Source organism: Erythrolamprus reginae, chromosome 2 (assembly GCF_031021105.1).
Source record: "Erythrolamprus reginae isolate rEryReg1 chromosome 2, rEryReg1.hap1, whole genome shotgun sequence".
Lineage (NCBI taxonomy): Eukaryota > Metazoa > Chordata > Lepidosauria > Squamata > Dipsadidae > Erythrolamprus > Erythrolamprus reginae.
This window is the reverse complement of record NC_091951.1, coordinates 25,533,244-25,553,854: the sequence shown is the minus strand read 5'-3', so window position 1 is coordinate 25,553,854 and position 20,611 is coordinate 25,533,244. Positions and strand designations below refer to the sequence as shown.

The following is a 20,611-nucleotide window of genomic DNA, read 5'->3' as shown; positions in this document are numbered from 1 at the left end:
AAGGAGGGAGGGAAGGAAGGAAGGAAGGAGGTGGGCATTTACCATACAGTACTGTATGCTTTCATTCAAGTCACTTCTCTCTCCCTTTCCTGTCATTCTCTGCAGATGCAGGTGCTGGTGCTGATGACTCTGAAGACCCCCAGCCATCAACATCTTCTGCTTCTTCAGCCCCATACACATTCACAGAAAGCAAAGGGTGGTTCGAGAAATTTCAATGGCGCTATGGCCTGAAGAGTGTGTCCTTGCATGGAGAAGCTGCCTCAGCAGATACAGGTGCAGCCGAAAAGTACGTCCAGGGCACGTTTAAAGACCTAATTGAAGAAGGGGGCTACCTTCCAGAACAGGTGTTCAACATGGACGAAACAGGCCTGTTCTGGAAGAGGATGCCTTCACGGACTTTCTTGATGCAAGATGAAGCCAAAGCCCCTGGCTTTAAGGCCATGAAAGATCGGGTGACTTTGATCATGTGTGGGAATGCAGCAGGCTTTTTGATGAAGCCAGGGCTAATTTATAAGTCACGAAATCCAAGAGCCCTCAAGAACAGAAATAAGAATGCATTGCCAGTGTACTGGATGCATAATCCTAAAGCATGGATTACAAAACCCCTCACGCGGGACTGGTTTCATCAGTGCTTCATCCCACAGGTGAAGGATTATTTGGCTGGCAAAGGACTCAATTTCAAAGTGCTGCTCCTAATGGACAATGCTGAGGCTATGATGACCTGGCACATGAACATGCTGGGGTGCAAGTCGAATTCTTGCCACCAAACACCACATCGCTTATCCGAAGAAATTCAGGATGCTGCAGAACTCTGTGAAGCTGGCACAGGCACTGGGTGGAGAAGGCTTCGTTGACATGACACCAGATGAAGTCAATGGTTTGCTTGATGAGCATGGCCTACTGCTGACAGACAAAGATCTGGAGGAGCTGACCAGGTCAGCGAGTGAAGAAGAGGAGGAAGAGGAAGCTGAACAAGCTGAGGAAGAAGAAGATGTTGGCCTAACACTTGAGCGGCTTGCAGAACTGAACAGAGCTGCTGCACATGTACAACGCATGGTGGAACTTTGGGATCCAAACATGACTCGCTCTATACAGTTTAAGGCCTCCCTTGACAACACCTTTGCACCATACAGAGCCATGTTAGGCCAGAAAAAGAAACTGCGCCAACAACTGCCCATAACTATGTTTGTCACGAAAACCAAGAGGTCTGTCACACCATCACCTGCAGCGTCCATTGTAGAAGTGCCCGATGAAATGGTGATAGAAGAAGATCCCGAGTTATCCTAGTTATGCTAACACCCCCCCCCCCCAAAATGTAAATAAACATTGTTATCATTTATAACTTAAGTGTCTTATTCAATGTGTACAGGTACAGGTAGAGGTAATGGGAAGGGGAAATGGTAATTAAGGGGATGGTAAATGGTAATTTATGGGTTAAAAGTGTTGGGACTGAGTGGCATACAGAAGAATGAATGAATGACTGAGTGAATGAAATTCAAACACAGGTGAGGGCTGGGGGTTTTTATTCTGTCATTATTTAAGTGCTTTTTAAGAAAGGAGGCAGGGAAGGAAGGAGGGAGGGAAGGAGGGAAGGAAGGAGGGAAGGAAGGAAGGAGGGAAGGAAGGAAGGAGGGAAGGAAGGAGGGAAGGAAGGAAGGAGGGAAGGAAGGAGGGAGGGAAGGAAGGAGGGAAGGAGGGAGGGAAGGAAGGAAGGAGGGAAGGAAGGAAGGAAGGAGGGAAGGAATGAAGGAGGGAAGGAAGGAGGGAAGGAAGGAGAGAGGGAGGGAAGGAAGGAAGGAGGGAAAGAAGGAGGGAGGGAAGGAAGGAAGGAGGGAATGAGGGAGGGAGGGAAGGAAGGAGGGAGGGAAGGAAGGAGGGAGGGAAGGAAGGAAGGAGGCGGGCATTCTAAAAGCCGAGAAGCCGTTGCCGCCAGCGCTGCTGCAGGAGGACTCGTGCCCCAAGAAAGCTGGTGAGAGGGGCGAATCGGGCGGGCGGGGGGTAGCGGCGAGGAGGCCGGAGGTGCTGGGGGGGTGGCCGACATTAAAAACAACCATTGCCAGCCTCCGAACTTTTGTCACTCCCCGCCTCCACCTGCAAGCCCTTGCACAGCCACGGAAAAGCTGCACGCATGCGCAGATGGTGTTTTTACTTCCGCGCCGCTACATCGCGGAAAATCAATTTTTGCGGGAGGTCTTGGAACGTAACCCCCACAAAAATCGAGGGATCACTGTATATTTTATAATCTACGTTTAGTAGATATATTGGTCTGTAATTTTTAATATAGTTTGCATCTGTTTCTTCTTTGTGTATCAATGTTATACTGGCTTCTTGCCATGATGGCGGCCATTCACCATTTTTAACATATTGTTGTAAATTTCTAATAATAATTCTCCCATTATGTGGAACGTTGCTTTATAAAATTCAATTGGGAGCCCATCTGGACCTGGTGTTTTATTGTTATTCTGTTTCATAATTATTTTTTCTAGTTCTTCTTTAGTTATTTCTTTATTCAACATTTCTTTATCTTCTTTACTTATAAATTTAATTTTACATGTCTCCAAGTAAGTTAATATATCTTCTTCTTTAATAATATCTATATTATATAATTCTTTATAATATTCTAGTGCTATCTCTTTCTTTTTTTCCAATTGATAATGTGTTATTTCATTCTTATCTGTTAATTGTTGGATCAGGTTTTTCCCCCCTTTCTTTCCTCAATTTATAGGATAACCACTCTACCAGGTTTGTTCGCATGCTCAAATTGATTTTGTTTTACTGCTCTTAATTTCCTCAATCATCCATTCTCTTTTGAGCTGTCCCAAATTCCATTACTTATATATTTTCCCTTTCCCCACTTCTTCTCTTAACTTTTTCTTTCTCTTGTTGCTATACCAATAATTCCTTTCCTTCCAAATTTCTTTCCTTCCTTCTATATAATTTCTTCCTTCCTCTATACCGCGGAGCTCCTAGGGAAGCTCCAGCTGGGCGGGGCGCTGCCGGTGCCGGTGCGGGCTTTCCTGAAACAGACGGAGAATGCCCTCTCTCGCAGCCCCCTGGCTGGGAGCGGTTTCGCTGCAAGAGAGGGCTTTCTCCGTCCGTTTTGGGCATGCCCGCCCCACCCCTCTCGCATGCGCGCCGCTCCCCTTTTCTCTCAGCTCTCCCTGGCTTTGCTTCTCAATCCCTCCCTCCTTCCGTCTTTCCTTCCCCTCAGCCGTTCTGTCTGGGGGTCTCCCGCTCTTCCCTTCCCCGCCTCCCAGGCTTTGCCTTCACCACCCCCACCCCCTTTTTGGTTGACAAGGAGTCCTTTGCCGCATCCTGCAGTTCGCACTCGGCTCGAGGCCGCTTTCCCTGGCTGCGCTCTTTCTTTCTCTCTCTCTCTCTCCCGTGAGGCGGGGGGAAGGAAAAAAACAAACAAACAAAAACTTCTTGCAGCGGGCCCACGCGCGCGCTCGTGCCCACGCTCGTCCCTTCAGCAGCGAGGGAGGGAAGTCAGAGGGCGAGGGAGCGAGCGAGCGCTCTTGTCCTCGGTGCCCTCTGCAGCCTGCCTTCCTTCTTCTTTGCCGCCGCTGAGGGACGGAGAGAAGGATAGAAAGGAAAGAGGGAGGGAGAGATAGAAAGAAAATAGATAGAAAGGAAAGAGGGAGGGAGAGATAGAAAGAGGGAGGGAGGAAAGAGGGAGGGAGAGATAGAAAGAAAATAGATAGAAAGGAAAGAGGGAGGGAGGAAAGAGGGAGGGAGAGATCGAAAGGAAAGAGGGAGGGAGGAAAGAGGGAGGGAGAAATAGAGTGAAATGGAGGAAGAGATATTTTTTGTCCAAACTTTTCTTTAGCCCCCCCGCCCCCCCCCCCGCCCGAGAGAGAGAGAGACATAGCAAGAGAGAGAAAAAGAAAGAAAGAGATAGCGAGAGAGAGATTGCAAGAGAGAGAGAAAGAGATAGCAAGAGCGACACAGAGACAGAGAAAGAGAGAAAGATAGAGAGCGAGAAAGACAGATAGCAAGAGACACAGAAAGAGAAAGAGAGATAGCAAGAGAGAGAAAGAGAGACAGAGAGAGAGAGAGAGATAGCAAGAGAGACAGAGAAAGAGAGAGAGAGAAAGAGATAGCAAGAGAGACAGAGACAGAGAAAGAGAGAGAGAGAAAGAGAAAGAAAGAGAATGAGAGATAGCAAGAGAGGCAGAGAGAGAGCAAGGGTGAGAGAAAGACATAGAGGGAGGGAAGGAGGGAGAGAGAAAGAGAGCAAAAAAGAGAGGAAGAAAGAAAGAGGGATGGAGAGAGAGAAAGAAGGGAAGGAAGGGAGAGAAAGAGGGAGGGAGAAATAGAGTGAAATGGAGGAAGAGATATTTTTTTTGTCCAAACTTTTCTTTAGCCCCCCCGCGCGCCCCCCGTCCCCCCGTTCAGTGTTCCCCAGGATTTTGAAAATATGAATAATGTGCCGTGGCTCAAAAAAGGTTGGGAAACACTGATCTATACTTACCTTTTCCTAATTTCTTCTCCCTATTACCCCTCTTATTTTTACATTGCTTCCACTGAACTCAATTATCCCCTCTTGCTCTTTTAATATCACTGTAAATGCCAATGTAATCATCAGTCTGTTTATTATTTTCAATTCTCTTTTCATTTTTCTTGTCGCTATAAATTCCAATGTTGTTATCAGTCTGTTCTTTGTTTTCTGTTTCCTTTTCATCCCTGGTTTTCTTTTTCTTCATCTTCTTTCCCCCTCATTATGTATTCTGTATAATCTTTATATGCCAACTTCATTTCCACTTTCTTTTCACCAGTAGTTTCCAGGAGATAATTTTTAATCCCTTCATAATTTTTTTAACATCTGTGGTGTATCAAGACATGTGAATTATGACTGAAACCTTTCCCACAACGAGGAGGTTCATTCTCTCCTGTATGAGTCCTCTGGTGTTTCACCAGGCTGGAATAATGACTAAAAGCTTTTCAACAATCAGGACATTAAAAGTGTTTCTCTCCTGTGTGAGTCCTCTGGTGTATCACGAGATGGGAATTCTGACTAAAACTTTCCCCACGGTTAAGACATTCATAGGGTTTCTCTCCTGTGTGAGTCCTCTGGTGTATCACGAGATGGGAATTATTATTAAAACTTTTCCCACAGTCAGGGCATTCAAAGGGTTTCTCTCCTGTGTGAGTCCTCTGGTGTTTCACCAGGTCAGAATTCTGACTAAAACTTTTCCCACAGTCAGGACATTCAAAGGGTTTCTCTCCTGTGTGAGTCCTCTGGTGTATCACGAGATGGGAATTATTATTAAAACTTTTCCCACAGTCAGGGCATTCAAAGGGTTTCTCTCCTGTGTGAGTCCTCTTGTGTTTCACCAGGTCAGAATTCTGACTAAAACCTTTCCCACAGTCAGGGCATTCAAAGGGTTTCTCTCCTGTGTGAGTCCTCTGGTGTTGCACCAGGCTGGAATTGTTACTGAAACGTTTCCCACAATAAGGACATTCATAGGGTTTCTCTCCTGTGTGAGTCCTCTGGTGTGTCACCAGGCTGGAATTATGACTAAAACTTTTCTCACAGTCAGGACATTCAAAGGGTTTCTCTCCTGTGTGAGTCCTCTGGTGTTGCACCAGGCTGGTATTATGACTAAAACTTTTCCCACAGTCAGGACATTCAAAGGGTTTCTCTCCTGTGTGAGTCCTCTGGTGTCGCACCAGGCTGGTATTATGACTAAAACTTTTCCCACAGTCAGGACATTCAAAGGGTTTCTCTCCTGTGTGTGTCCTCTGGTGTTGCACCAGCCTGGAATTCTGACTAAAACTTTTCCCACAGTAAGGACATTCATAGGGTTTCTCTCCTGTGTGAGTCCTCTGGTGTTTCACCAGGTTGAAATTATATCTAAAACTTTTCCCACAGTCAGGACATTCAAAGGGTTTCTCTTCTGTGTGAGTCCTCTGGTGTTGCACCAGGTGGGAATTCTGACGAAAACTTTTCCCACAGTCAATACATTCAAAGGGTTTCTCTCCTGTATGAGTCCTCTGGTGTTGCACCAGGTGGGAATTCTGACTAAAACTTTTCCCACAGTCAATACATTCAAAGGGTTTCTCACCTGTGTGAGTCCTCTGGTGTTGCACCAGGTGGGAATTCTGACTAAAACTTTCCCCACAGTTAAGACATTCAAAGGGTTTCTTGCCTGTGTGAATCCTCTGGTGTGTAACGAGGGTGGAATTATGTCTAAAACTTTTCCCACAGTCAGGACATTCAAAGGGTTTCTCTCCTGTATGAATCCTCTGGTGTTGCACCAGGTGGGAACGCTGACTAAAACTTTTTCCACAGCCAGGACATTCAAAGGGTTTCTCTCCTGTATGAATCCTCTGGTGTTGCACCAGGCTGGAATTATGGCTAAAACCCTTACCACAGTCAGGACATTCAAAGGGTTTCTCTCCTGTATGAATCCTCTGGTGTTGCACCAGGTTGGAATGATCGCTAAAACATTTCCCACAGTCAGGACATTCAAGGGGTTTCTCTCCTGTGTGAGTCCTCTGGTGTTGCACCAGGCTGGAATTATGGCTAAAACCCTTACCACAGTCAGGACATTCAAAGGGTTTCTCTCCTGTATGAATCCTCTGGTGTTGCACCAGGTTGGAATGATCGCTAAAACATTTCCCACAGTCAGGACATTCAAGGGGTTTCTCTCCTGTGTGAGTCCTCTGGTGTTGCACAAGGTTGGAATTATGACTGAAACATTTCCCACAGTCAGGACATTCAAAGGGCTTCTCTCCTGTGTGAGTCCTCTGGTGTTGTACCAGGTTGGATTTACCACTAAAACCTTTTCCACATTCAGGACATTCAAAGGGTTTCTCTCCTGTAGGAACACTCTGGTGTTTCATGACTGAAATTGTGACAGAATTTAAATGTCAGTACATTTAAATGTTTTCTCTTGTTTGCGAGCCTTGTTTAGTGATGCTTTCATTCAAGTCATTTTCTTCCTCCCAAGGAGACGCCTGCATTCCTGTTTGCTTTTCTCTCTCTTCTCTAACAGCTGCTGGAAGAGAATTGTATGGTTTTCTGAAAGAAATGGAAAATATTTTGATTTTTTTTTTTGCTTGATTTTCTTTCCTTTTCAATGTTGCTTGTTATTTACAATTGTCCCAAGTGTTCTTATTGCCATCCTCTTTGTCTCTGAGATTCAAAGAAAAGTAGAACTTTAATTGTTTATAAAATAGAGATGATGTGTGGGAAAAAGTACAGTGGAACCCCGACATACGAGCTGCTCTACTTACGAGCTACTCGAGATAAGAGCTGGGAGGGGAGAGACATTTTTGTTCGTCTCCCGAGCTCAAATCCGCGATACGAGCCGAGAAGAGCCGGGCTGGCTTACTTTCCTTCCTTCCCGCGCTGATGCAGAGCCACTCGAACAAAGCGTCACGCCCCTCTGACGCTTTCGGCGGCTTCCGAAGCGACGCTGGGCTCTTTTGCCGCCAAATGCGTCAGGGGGGCGTGATGCTTTGTTCGAGTGGCTCTGCATCAGCGCGGAAAGGAAGGAAAGTAAGCCAGCCCGGCTCTTCTCAGCTCGTATCCCGGCACTTGGTGAGTGGAGAGGCGGTCGCCTCCCTTGCCGCCCCACTCTGGGGGTCCTTGGCTTCGGCTGGGGGTTGGGGGATCCGAACGCTGTTTTGAATTTCACATTCCGAGTGGGCTAGCAGGGAGATAGGAAGCCCCCCATCCCGGCAGCGACCTTTTAAAACAGCCGCGCCGCTTCTGAAGCCAAACGCCAAAGGCGAACTTCCGCGCCTCAGGAGTTAGTTCGGAAGCGGCGCGGCTGTTTTAAAAGGTCGCTGCCGGGCTGGGGGGCTTCCTAGCCCCCCACCGAACCCGGGTTGGGGGTTGGGGGGGTTCTGGAAAGCCCCCCAGGCCGGCAGCGACCTTTTAAAACAGCCGCGCCGCTTCTGAAGCCAAACGCCAAAGGCGAACTTCCACACCTCAGGAGTTAGCTCGGAAGCGGCATGGCTGTTTTAAAAGGTCGCTGCCGGCCTGGGGGGCTTCCTAGCCCCCCACCGAACCCGGGTTGGGGGTTGGGGGGGTTCTGGAAAGCCCCCCAGGCCGGCAGCGACCTTTTAAAACAGCCGCGCCGCTTCTGAAGCCAAACGCCAAAGGCGAACTTCCGCGCCTCAGGAGTTAGCTCGGAAGCGGCGCGGCTGTTTTAAAAGGTCGCTGCCAGCCTGGGGGGCTTCCTAGCCCCCCACCGAACCCGGGTTGGGGAGGTTCTGCAAAGGCCCCCAGGCCGGCAGCGACCTTTTAAAACAGCCGCGCCGCTTCTGAAGCCAAACGCCAAAGGCGAACTTCCGCGCCTCAGGAGTTAGCGGCGAAGTAATGTGAAGGATTGGAAAGCTGAAACCGCCCGGTTTCAGCTCCCCAATCCTCCACGTTACTTCGCTCCTGTCCTGGCTAAATCGTGTGGCAGCAAACATGCTTTGGGGGTTTGGCTGGGGGGGAGGGAGTTAGGAAGGTGCTACTTCTCCCCCCCAGCCAAACCCCCAAAGCATGTTCGCTGCCACACGATTTAGCGGCGAAGTAACGTGAAGGATTGGAAAGCTGAAACCGCCCGGTTTCAGCTCCCCAATCCTCCACGTTGGTTCGCTCCTGTCCTGGCTAAATCGTGTGGCAGCAAACATGCTTTGGGGGTTTGGCTGGGGGGGAGGGAGTTAGGAAGGTGCTACTTCTCCCCCCCAGCCAAACCCCCAAAGCATGTTCGCTGCCACACGATTTAGCAGCGAAGTAACGTGAAGGATTGGAAAGCTGAAACCGCCCGGTTTCAGCTCCCCAATCCTCCACGTTACTTCGCTCCTGTCCTGGCTAAATCGTGTGGCAGCAAACATGCTTTGGGGGTTTGGCTGGGGGGGAGGGAGTTAGGAAGGTGCAAAGCATGTTTGCTCCCACGGGGAAGGGAAAAGGCGGCGGCTTAAGCCCTTCCCTGTGCTTCGGAAGCCGCTGACGCGCCCCTCTGACGGTGTTCGGCGGCTTCCGAAGCACAGGGAAGGGCATTGAAAAGGCGCGATGCTTTTCCGGGCAGCCGGCTTGCTGGCCGGAGAAGCAAGCGATCCGGGAGTCCAGGAGGGGGAGAGAAAGAGAAAGAGAGAGGGGGGGGGGAGAGAGAGAGAGAGGGATAGAAAGAGAGAGAGAGAGAGAGTGAGAGATGCTCAGTGAGCCTTTCTTTGAAGTTGCCTTTCTTTCTTTCTTGCTCTTTTTCTTTCTCTCTTTTACCTTCCCTTCCTCTATTTCTTCTTTTCTTTCTCCTTCCCACCTTCTTCCCTCCCTCCCTCCCTTCACTCATTCCTCTCTTACTATCCCCTTTCATAAGTTTCCTTGCTTCCTTCCTCTGTTCCTGTCCCTTCCCCCTTTCTTTCTTTCTTTCTTTCTTTCTTTCTTTCTTGCTCTTTTTCTTTCTCTTTTACCTTTCCTTCCTCTATTTCTTCTTTTCTTTCTCCTTCCCACCTTCTTCCCTCCCTCCCTCCCTTCACTCATTCCTCTCTTACTCTCCCCTTTCATAAGTTTCCTTGCTTCCTTCCTGTTCCTGTCCCTTCCCCCTTTCTTTCTTTCTTTCTTGCTCTTTTTCTTTCTCTCTTTTACCTTCCCTTCCTCTATTTCTTCTTTTCTTTCTCCTTCCCACCTTCTTCCCTCCCTCCCTCCCTTCACTCATTCCTCTCTTACTCTCCCCTTTCATAAGTTTCCTTGCTTCCTTCCTCTGTTCCTGTCCCTTCCCTCTTTCCTTCCTTCCCACCCTCTGTCCATTCATTCACCCATTCCTCTCTTGATCGCTTAAAGCCGGTCCCTGGTGCAAAAAGGGTTGGGGACCTCTGTTCTACAGGATTGGGTGGCAGAGAAGTTGAACATATGTAAATTTAAAAGTTTAAGAAAGTTTACAAGTTAAGTGAAAGAAACTTCATTATTCATTTATATGTACATGTACATTTCTTCATTAAAAACATGTCTTTCTGCATAATTTAGACTAACTTTGTGAGTTTTTTGAGGGCTGGAACCAATTAAAATTATTTACATTAATTCCTATGGGGAAAAGTCGTTCGAGATAAGAGCTGCTCGACTTAAGAGCCCAGGTCCGGAACGAATTAAACTCGTATCTCGAGGTACCACTGTATATATTACAATGAAGAAGCAAATATACCCTAATACTAATTGCTTACATTATTTATGATTCATAGAACCCTGCTGTTCAGTTAAAAAAAAACCCCATATCTTATGTTCCCGGGTCTATTTGACCCGGACTGCAAATTGATCATTTAGGTACTTATATTTGGTCTTTTTGAAAGCTTTTTTTCACCTGGAAACAAGTTTGAACATTTCTGCACACAATGGAATGAAAATTGAACTGAATAAATTAATGCTTATTGGTTTATTTTGCACATAAATGTGCCTCCCCCCACCGTTTTTGTAAATTTATTTTAGGTTTATTGATAATTTTGCCTGCAAAATGCATTGTATTTTACTAAATTGGTGTGGGACTGGTAGCTTGAACATTTCTGAACATAATGATATGAAACTTGAACTGGAAAAATTGATGCATATTCATTTATTTTGCAAATAAAAGTCTTTCCCGGCCTATTTCAATTGATATAAAAATTATGCTGTTAATTTCAAACTTACATACTTGGTTTTAGTAAAATGGATTTCTTTCATACCATTAGTTGTCTGGCTACAATATGCTTGCTTTTCAAAGGATATTCCAAATATTTCTAGCCAAATATATATAAAAAGTGAAAATAATGGCAAACAGCAAGGCCTGAGAGGGGGGTGGCCCTTTTGTGGCAAAAATAAATCAATAAGAATCATTTTTTTCAGTTCATTTCTATTTTTCTTAGGTTTAGGATTGTTCAATTTAGTATATCAAAACTTTTGGGGGAATATTCCTTAGAGATTTGTAGCCTAAAAAAATATAAATTGACAAAAAAAATTAATTGACAATGGGGGAGGGGCTTTTTGATCAAAATAAAAATATAAGCCTCAATTTTTTCAGTTCAACTTTCATATCATTATGTTCATAAATGTTCAAACTAGTTTTCCAGTAAAAAAGTTTTCAAAAAGACCAAATTCAAGTACCTAAAAAAAATCATTTTGGTCCGGGTCTATATGACCTGAAAAGAGTAAACGTGACTTTTTTTCCCCCCAGAAAAAAATCCCCCCCTACTCCCACAAATATTGTTATGATGATCAGCCATGTTAAAGTGAGTAAATGAATGCATAAGATATTAAAAATATTTCGGATTTGAAGCCTACGTAAATATAAAGTGAAAATGTTTGCAAGCAGCCAAGGGGGGGGAGGGCTTATTTATGATTGTAAACAACCAATAAGAAGCATTTCTTTCAGTTCATTTATATTTTTCTTATATTCAGAAATGTTCAAACTACCAATCCCACACCAACTTTAGTAAAATTGAACACATTTTGCAAGCAAAACTATCCATAAATTGAAAAATATTTCACAAAAACGGGGGGGCATGCATTCTATCAGCAAAATAAACCAATAAGAATTCCTTTTTTTCATTTCAATTTTCATATCATTGTGTGCAGAAATGTTCAGACTACCTTCCAAGTGAAAAAAGTTTTCAAATTGACCAAACATAAGCACTTCAAATGAAAAGTTTTCAGTCTGGGTCAGGGTGACCTGGGAACAGAAGAAGTGTGACTTTTTGTTTTTCAGCAAGAACCCCCCCCCCCCCAAAAAAAAAAAAATTCTCATAGAGAGAACCCCTGAAATGATGAAAAGTCATGAAATTTCAAGTTTCAGATATGCAGGGGAAATTTTTTACAGGGACTCAAACTTGGCTTCGGGTCACATACGCCCCGAACAGAACAGCAGGGGTTAATTGGGTCAATCAAGCATTCTTAGCAATGCAAAGGACTATCATCAAATATATATTGAAGTGCTGGGGATAGATTATATAATTGTAGATACTGTGCTTCCCCGAAAGTAAGACAAGGGCCCGTCTTGTGATGGGACCCAATTTGGGGGTGGCAGGGAGGGCGGAACAGAGCAGCGCAGGGGTGGGGTGAGAGACAGGTGTCTTAACGGTACTGGAGTTTGGCAGCTCTGTGTGTCTCTCAGCTGGTCTCTTTACAGAAAAAAACCTTGCATGGTACAGAAACTCTTCTCACTGCGAGAAGTTGTTAATTCCTTGCCCTCACGAGAAGAGTTTCTGTATTTTCAAGCTGTATATTTTTTTCCCCTAAAGAGACCAGCCGACAGACACACAGAGCTGCTAGACTCCAGTACCGGTAAGGATGCCCTGCATTTTATTTCAACATCCTTCAGTGCAAATTGGGTGCTCTGGGGTGGAGCTCCATTTTTGCTACCCCACTGCGTTTCCCCCCATTCGGGCAGTAGCCCATCCCTGGATGTGTAGCTCCATCACGTTCCTGGTGTTGCGTCCACTGACCCACCTCTGGAGGTAGGGGAAAGAAACTTTTGAGGGCTGCCTGAGGAAGCGCTGACAGCCAAATTTCTAGCCAAGCTCAGTGGCAAAAGTAGCTGGGTATGCAGTTAATAATAATAATAATAATAATAATAATAATAATAATAATAATAATAATAATAATTTTCTGTATTTTATCTTAGGATGGATATATGTTTATCCCAGGCATGTTTACATTCTGTTACTGTGGATTTATCAACCATGTCTGCTGGAAGTTTGTTCCAAGGATCTACTACTCTTTCAGTGAAATAATATTTTCTCACGTTGCTTTTGATCTTTCCCCCAACTAACTTCAGATTGTGTCCCCTTGTTCTTGTGTTCACTTTCCTATTAAAACACTTCCCTCCTGGACCTTATTTAACCCTTTAACATATTTAAATGTTTCGATCATGTCCCCCCTTTTCCTTCTGTCCTCCAGACTATACAGATTGAGTTCATTAAGTCTTTCCCGATACGTTTTATGTTTAAGACCTTCCACCATTCTTGTAGCCCGTCTTTGGACCCGTTCAATTTTGTCAATATCTTTTTGTAGGTGAAGTCTCCAGAACTGAACACAGTATTCCAAATGTGGTCTCACCAGCACTCTATATAGTGGGATCATAATCTCCCTCTTCCTGCTTCTTATACCTCTAGCTATGCAACCAAGCACCCTACTTGCTTTCCCTACCGCCTGACTGCACTGTTCACCCATTTTGAGACTGTCAGAAATCACTACCCCTAAATCCTTCTCTTCTGAAGTTTTTGCTAACACAGAACTGCCCATACAATACTCAGATTGAGGATTCATTTTCCCCAAGTGCATTATTTTACATTTGGAAACATTAAACTGCAGTTTCCATTGCTTTGCCCATTTATCTAGTAAAGCTAAATCATTTACCATATTACAGAAGCCTCCAGGAATATCAACCCTATTGCACACTTTAGAGTCATCAGCAAATAGGCAAACCTCCCCTACGAAACCTTCCCCCATGTCACTCACAAACATATTAAAAAGAATAGGACCCAGAACAGATCCTTGTGGCACACCGCTTGTAACCTGTCTCTGCTCACCATTAACAATAACTCTCTGATGTCTATGCTTCAGCCAGCTGCAAATTCACTGAACTATCCAGGGATTAAATCCAATCTTCACTAATTTATCTATCAGCTCATTATGTGGAACCGTATCAAAGGCTTTGCTGAAGTCCAGATAGGCAATATTCACGCACCATCTTCATCCAACACCTTTGGTGTTCAAGGTGTTGGTTATTACTTATAATGCCCTATATGGCTCAGGGCCAGACTATCTACGAGACTGTCTCTTGCCGCATATCTCCCAGAGGCCAATTAGAGTTGGCCTCCTCCAGGCATGTCGACTAAGCGATGCAGGTTGACAGGGCCACTGGCGAGGGCCTTCTCTGTTGCCGCCCAGGCTCTATGGAATTAACTCCCCCCCCATTTCCATACTGCTCCCATCCTACTGGCTTTCCATAAGGCAACAATGGCCTGGCTTTGCCAGCAGGACTGGGGACCTTGAATTAAAAACTAGCACGGCCAAGTGTATGCGTTTTAATTAGGGTTTTAGAGTTTGTAATTTTTTTGCTTCTTTTGATTTTGTTTTTGTATTTTATATTGTGGTAAACCGCCCTGACTCCTTCGGGGTTGGGCGGCATAGAAGTCAAATTAAATAATAAACAAATAAACAAACAAATAAAGAGGAAAGTAAGCAGTGAAGTACTCCAAGGTTCGATCTTACTCCAATATTCTTCAATATCTTAATAAACAATTTCAATGAATGACTAGAAGGGGAACTCATCAAATTTGCAGACAACACTAAGCTGACAGGAATAGCCAACGCCCCTTAAGAAAAACTCAAGATACAAAAGAATTTCTATAGATTTGAACACTGGGCCTATCCAACAAAAGGAAATTAAATAGAGGGGAAAAATAGGTTGTACACTTAGCCAATAAAAACCGAATGGCAAGGTTCAGACCTAGCTCAATAGCAGTAATTCAATAGCACTGTGGTAGGATCTTGAAGTCCTACTTAGTGAACAATCAACTAAAAGGAGCCAACAGTGTAATGCAGAAGCCACAAAAGCTAACGCAATCCTAGGCTACCTTAACAGAGGGCTAGAATGAAGATCATATGTGAAGTGTTAGTTTAATGCTTTGGCAAAATCACACTTGGATTACTGCAACTAGTTTTCATTGCCATATTTTTTTTAAAAAAAGTTTAGAGACACTATAAAGAGTGCAGAGAAGACAATACGGGGCTGAAAGCTAAAAAATATGAAGAAGGGTTACAGGAATGGAGTATGTCTACTTTAGTGAAAGGAAGGACTAGGGGTGACCTGATAGCAATGTTCCAATTGTTGAGGGGTCAAGAGGAAGGGATTCAATTTATTTTGCAATGCACCAGAAGCAGCAGCCTACAATTTAGGAGAATTTTCCTGATACTGAGAACAATTAACCAATTGTCTGAAATGATATTGGTTCTCCTGCTTGAGAAGGGTGTCCGAATTAAAAAAAAAAAAAGGCTTGCAAGGTCCTTTCCAGCTCTGTCAGAACCCTCCCCCCCCGTGATGGAGCACCACAACCTCTGGAGGGAAGCCATTCCCAAAGAATCAACCTTAACTTGAAAGAGACTTTTTTCAGTCTTCCCACCAGCAGAAAATTGCAGCCACCAGTTTCACAGCGTGCAGCACCAGTGGGTTTAAATATGGGCAGGAGAGGAACCCGCAGCAGCAGCAGCAGCAGCAGGTCACACGCTTCAGCCCAGTTGCTTTTCTGCTTCCAGGCCGTGGAGGAAAAACAAACAGCCCGACTTGCTCCCAGACTCTCCTCCCACCTACTCTCAACTCACCATCCAGCTGCTGCTTCGATCCTCGAAAGAGCACAAAAGCCGCTCTACAGGACACCTTCCTCCAACGTCTCTTCCAGAAGAGGAAGTTCCTTGCGTTTCTTCTCTAGCAATTCAGTACTCTATGGTTTTAACTCCTCTATTATGACGTTTCAGGCACAGATGTTGCATATCTGACAGCCATCTCTTGATAGCAGCAGAAAAACGCTCTTGTCCTATTTCTAAGGCGTTTGCAAGATGCTTTCACTGTATAAATGCTGTCACATCGTTTTTCACTTCTAGCAACTGACCTTTGCAAGTGAGCCTAGTGAAACAGTCAAATGTGATGCTACTTAGCTTACCAAGATTAGATATGTCCTGAGCCCTAATTTTATGTTTTTTTAAAAAAAATATATTTTTATTGAATTTAAAACAAACCAACAGACAAAATATACATATATACAAGACCAACATACAAAAAAAGGGGTAGAATGGGGAATTATTTCCCCCTAAAATTATTTTTTGAAGGAAATATTTTTATTTTATTTATTTGTCAAAACATGTACACGATGACAGGTATAAACATAAACTAAAGCAAAATAGGTATAGGTAAATTTGGACCATAGGACATGGCAGGAACGATGGTGCGCTTATGAAAGGGTTGAAGTCAACTGTAGACAGTCTAAGGTTAAAGTTTTTGGGGTTTGGGAAAGAAACACAGAATCAGGTAGTGGCCCCGGCCCTCTGGAATCATCTCCCCCCCCCCGGAGATCAGAACAGCCCCCACCCTCCTTGTCTTTCGCAAATTACTCAAGACCCACCTATATCGCCAGGCATGGGGGAACTGAGACACTTCCCCCAGGCTCTTATATTTTATGATTGGTACGTATGTGTTGTATGTTTTTTTTTAACTATTGGGGTTTTATATGTGTGTGTGTGTGTGTGTGTGTGTATTTCAATATTAGATTTGTCTTACTATTATGGTATTTTACTATTGTTGTGAGCCGCCCTGAGTCTTCGGAGAGGGGCGGCATACAAATCTAATAAATAATAATAATAACAACAACAACATTAATATTACTATTAATAATAATAATTCCAGGCACTGATCACTCTGTTACTGAAGTCGTATTTTCTGCAGTCATATTTGGAGCAGTTTGTATTTGAATCGATTGTGTGCTTGTGTATTGTTGCGGTTGAAGGTGAAGAAATCATTGACAGATTTTATGAATTACATTTAAGGTCATATCAAAGGTGACAAACTTCTAGGCTATCTGAGCTCAAACTTTCAAGTATCGTGGAATAAGGTATTGCATTGTGAGTAGAGTAGTAGAGAAGTGTATGAGCCAGGGTGGAGCAGTGGTTAAAGTGCACCACAGCAGGCTACTTCAGCTAACTGTTAGCTGTAGTTCAGCAGTTCAAATCTCACCATGGCTCAAGATTGACTTAGCCTTCCATCCTTTTGAGGTGGGTAAAATGAGAAACCAGATTTTTGGGGGAAATATGATTCTGTAAACCACTTAGAGAGGGCAGTAAAAGCGGAGGCACACTCCCAACATGGTATTCCTCTCAGAACACTTGAATAATGATGATAATAATAATAAAGAGGCTTAAAAACGGCAGTGGCGCAGGATCTTGAACAAATTGCGCCGTTGCAACCACTTTGTGGCAGTAGACTCTGGAGATCTCCTTGGTTCACTGAGGGGGATGAAATGCCAGAAGAGGTGTCAGAGAAGTGTTGGAGGAGAAGTAAATCCAAATCTAACCGAGCACTTGTAAGTGCTTATATTAAGACTTACTAAGTGGAGCTCAGGGCAACATACAATAAATAAATAAACAAGATGCGCGTATCATGTCACCCTGATTGCATCTGCATAAAACCATCCAGCCGCCCTGTTTAGAGTGACTCGCTCCCTCCTTAGCATATATATATATTGTTTGTTTATTTAATGCCGCCCTTCTCCTTAGACTCAGGGTGGCTTACAACATGTTAGCAATAGCACTTGTTAACAGAGCCAGCATATTGCCCCCACAATCCGGGTCCTCATTTTACCCACCTCGGAAGGATGGAAGGCTGAGTCAACCTTGAGCCAGTGATGAGATTTGAACCGCTGACCTGCAGATCTACAGTCAGCTTCAGTGGCCTGCAGTACAGCACTCTACCTGATGCGCCACCCTGGCTCTTACATATATATATATATACAGATATTTATATATATACAGATACAGTCAAAATTTCAAAAAGATAGTAAAATATATATATTTAATAAGAGTAAAAACTTTTTAGGTAGTTTATTAACTGCAAATAAAAAAATTAATAGGGAAAGCATATAAATATGTGATGGAATACAAAAATATAGATTTGACTCTCAAAGATAATATGATAAATTGGTGTAAAAATATTGGCAGAGAAATCGACGTAGAAACATGGGAGAAAGTATGGATTACAAATTGGAAAATGACAAAATCAGTTTCTTTAAAAGAAAACCAAATTAAGATGTTTTATAGGTAGCATCTCCCACCAAATAGAATTGCCAAAATGTTCCCAAATATATCCCCAAAGTGCTGGAAATGCAAAAAGGAAATAGGTTCTTATTACCATCAATGGTGGACCTGTAATAAAGTTAAGACATATTGGAAAATGATAGAAAAAATGTTAAAACAGATTGCACTACAAGAAATAGAAAAAAACCCCAGAATTTTATTTGTTAGGCATAACTAAGCGGAAATATAAAAAAGATATTTTTTTTATTTAGTTGTACATATTTTAACAGCGGCTAGGATAGTTTATGCACAAAATTGGAAGGGGGAAAATATCCCCATAAAAGAAGATGTAGTAAAAAAAAAAATTAGACTGTGCAGAGATGGATATGATGACAAGAAGGCTGAATGACCAAGAAGAATCTCAATTTTATACTTTGAAATAAAGTTTATAAGTGGATAGATAAAAAGAAAAAAAAAAGAATGTTATGAGAAATGTATGAATATATTAAAATGACTTTATAATTTTTTTTTAAATTAACTTAATTTTATGTTACTAGAATGTTTAAACAAAATTCTTATTTTCATCTATATTAATATGAATGAATTAAGAATATATTCTTTTTCTGTATTAAAAATTAACTTCTAAGAAGAGAGGGGCAATTATAACCCCTACTATGTGTTTAAATGTTTGTATGTTTGTGTGTTTTTTTATGAAAATCAATAAAGTTTTATATATAAAAAAAAGTAAGTGCTTATATTAAGACTTACTAAGTGGCGCTCAAGGCAACAAGATGTGCATATCAAGTCACCCTGGTTATATCTGCGGAATCCTGCCCAGCCGCCCTGTTTAGGGTGATTCGCTCTCTCCTTAAACAGGGGAGGGGTTTGACGAACCTTTGCAGTGTATTGCTGAGGATTTTAATACGTTTTTCACAGATAAAATCACCCAGATCCGGACGGACTTTGACTCCAACTGGAATGCAGTGTTGGTTGACAACGAGTCAGTGGAGGTGACACAGCCCTGCCTTAGTTCCGTTGTGTGGGAGTAGTTTGACTTGGTAACACCTGATGGACAAGGCCATGAGAGCTGTGAGCTCCGCCACCTGTTTGTTGGACCCATGTCCCTCCTGGCTGATCTCGGCCAGCAGGGAGGTGACATACAGCTGGGTCCAGGAGATTGTCAACGTTCCTTGGGGGAGGGGTCCTTTCCGGCTCCCTACAAGGAGGCACTTGTGTGCCCCCTCCTCAAGCTTTCCCTGGATCCAGCTGTATTCAATAACCATCGTTCGGTCTCCAACCTTCCCTTTATGGGGAAAGTTGTCGAAAGGTGGTATTGCTCCAGCTTCAACAGTTTTTGGATGAAGCCTCAACAGTCAAGGTTCAGGCCTGGCTACAGCACAGAAACTGCTTTGATTGCACTGATGCAGGAACGATGCACTGATGCCTGGTATAGGGGTTTATCCTGTGCTTCTCAACCTCTCAGCGGCTTTCGATACCATTGACTACGGTATCCTTCTATGGATAGTTGAAGGCATTGGGAGTGGGAGGCAACTTTTTATGGTGGTTCTCCTCCTACCTCTCCGGTCAGTCGCAGTCGGTGTTAGCACTGGGTCAGAGGTCGACTCCTAGATCCCTCCCTTGTGGGGTTCCTCAGGGATCGGTCCTCTCCCGCCTACTGTTTAATATTCATATGAAACCACTGCATGAGGTCAACCGAGGGCACAGGGTGTGTTACCATCAGTATGCTGATGATACTCAGCTATACATCGAATCCTTGGAGAGGGGCGGGATAAAAGTCCAATTAATAAATTAGTTTATTAGTTTATTTATTTATAATTTAGTTTATTTGTTAATTAGTAAATTAATAAATTAAATGAAGGACACATACATAACCAAGGCAGAATTTCAACAAACAGCCAGTATCTGCAAACAAAAAATAACAAAAGCCAAGCCCCAACATGAACAATACCTTGCAATGAAAGTCAACGACAATAAACAACAAGAAGTAAATCAAGGAAACAGTCGCTACACTAAAAAATGAAGACGGTAAAGAAATCACGGATAACAGAAATAAAGCACAGCTGCTCAATGCCTATTTTGCATCAGTTTTCACACAAAAAGAAACCACCAACCAACCTGCAACACAGCTGCAAAAAACAGCCTCGGAACTGAACTCAACATAAATAAAAACACAATAAGGGACCAGTTGTGGGAGGTCAATGAGTACAAATCGCCACTATGCTGCGTCTCATGTAAAGTCATGGAATCAATTATAAATCAATCAATTACTCTTCACTTAGAATCTAATAACCTACTCTCTAACAAACAATTTGGATTCAGAAGGAAATTATCCTGTAACCTACTTCACTGCAAAAACATATGGACTACCCACCTAGATCAAGGAAAATCCATTGATGCAACTTATATTGACTTCTGCAAAGCCTTTGGTTCAGTGGTCCATGACAAACTACTCCTAAAACCTAAATCCTATGGATGGCATCTCAGGATTCCTCCACAGCTGGATTACAGCATTCCTGTCAAACAGACAAGTTGTCAAAATTGGAAGCGCCATTTCCACCCTCGTCCCTGTTAAAAGTGGCGTTCCCCAAGGCAGCGTACTAGGATCTACTCTTTTCATTCTCTACATCAACGACATCTGCGACCATATCACAAGCAACTGTGTTCTTTTCGCCGACAATGTAAAACTCTTCAATACCACAGACAACACAGCTATTCTCCAAAAAGACCTTGACTTTGTCTCAGATTGGTCTAACACTTGGCAACTTCAAATATCAACTAGCAAATGTTCTGTCCTCCACATCGGCAAAAAGAATCCGAACCTTGTATACAAACTAAATA

The 20,611-nt window shown here is 43.5% G+C and overlaps 1 protein-coding gene across 1 annotated transcript in view; it reads right to left on the bottom strand.

Moving 5' to 3' along the window:
* Positions 1-4,578: 4,578 nt before the first annotated feature.
* LOC139160059 (zinc finger protein 850-like) overlaps positions 4,579-20,611 on the bottom strand; it is a 75,172-nt gene continuing 59,139 nt past the window's right edge. The window contains exon 4 of the mRNA XM_070737587.1: positions 4,579-6,788. Within this exon, the coding sequence (XP_070593688.1) occupies positions 4,960-6,788 (1,829 nt within the window). The 3' untranslated portion in view covers positions 4,579-4,959. The remainder of the gene's footprint in view (positions 6,789-20,611) is intronic.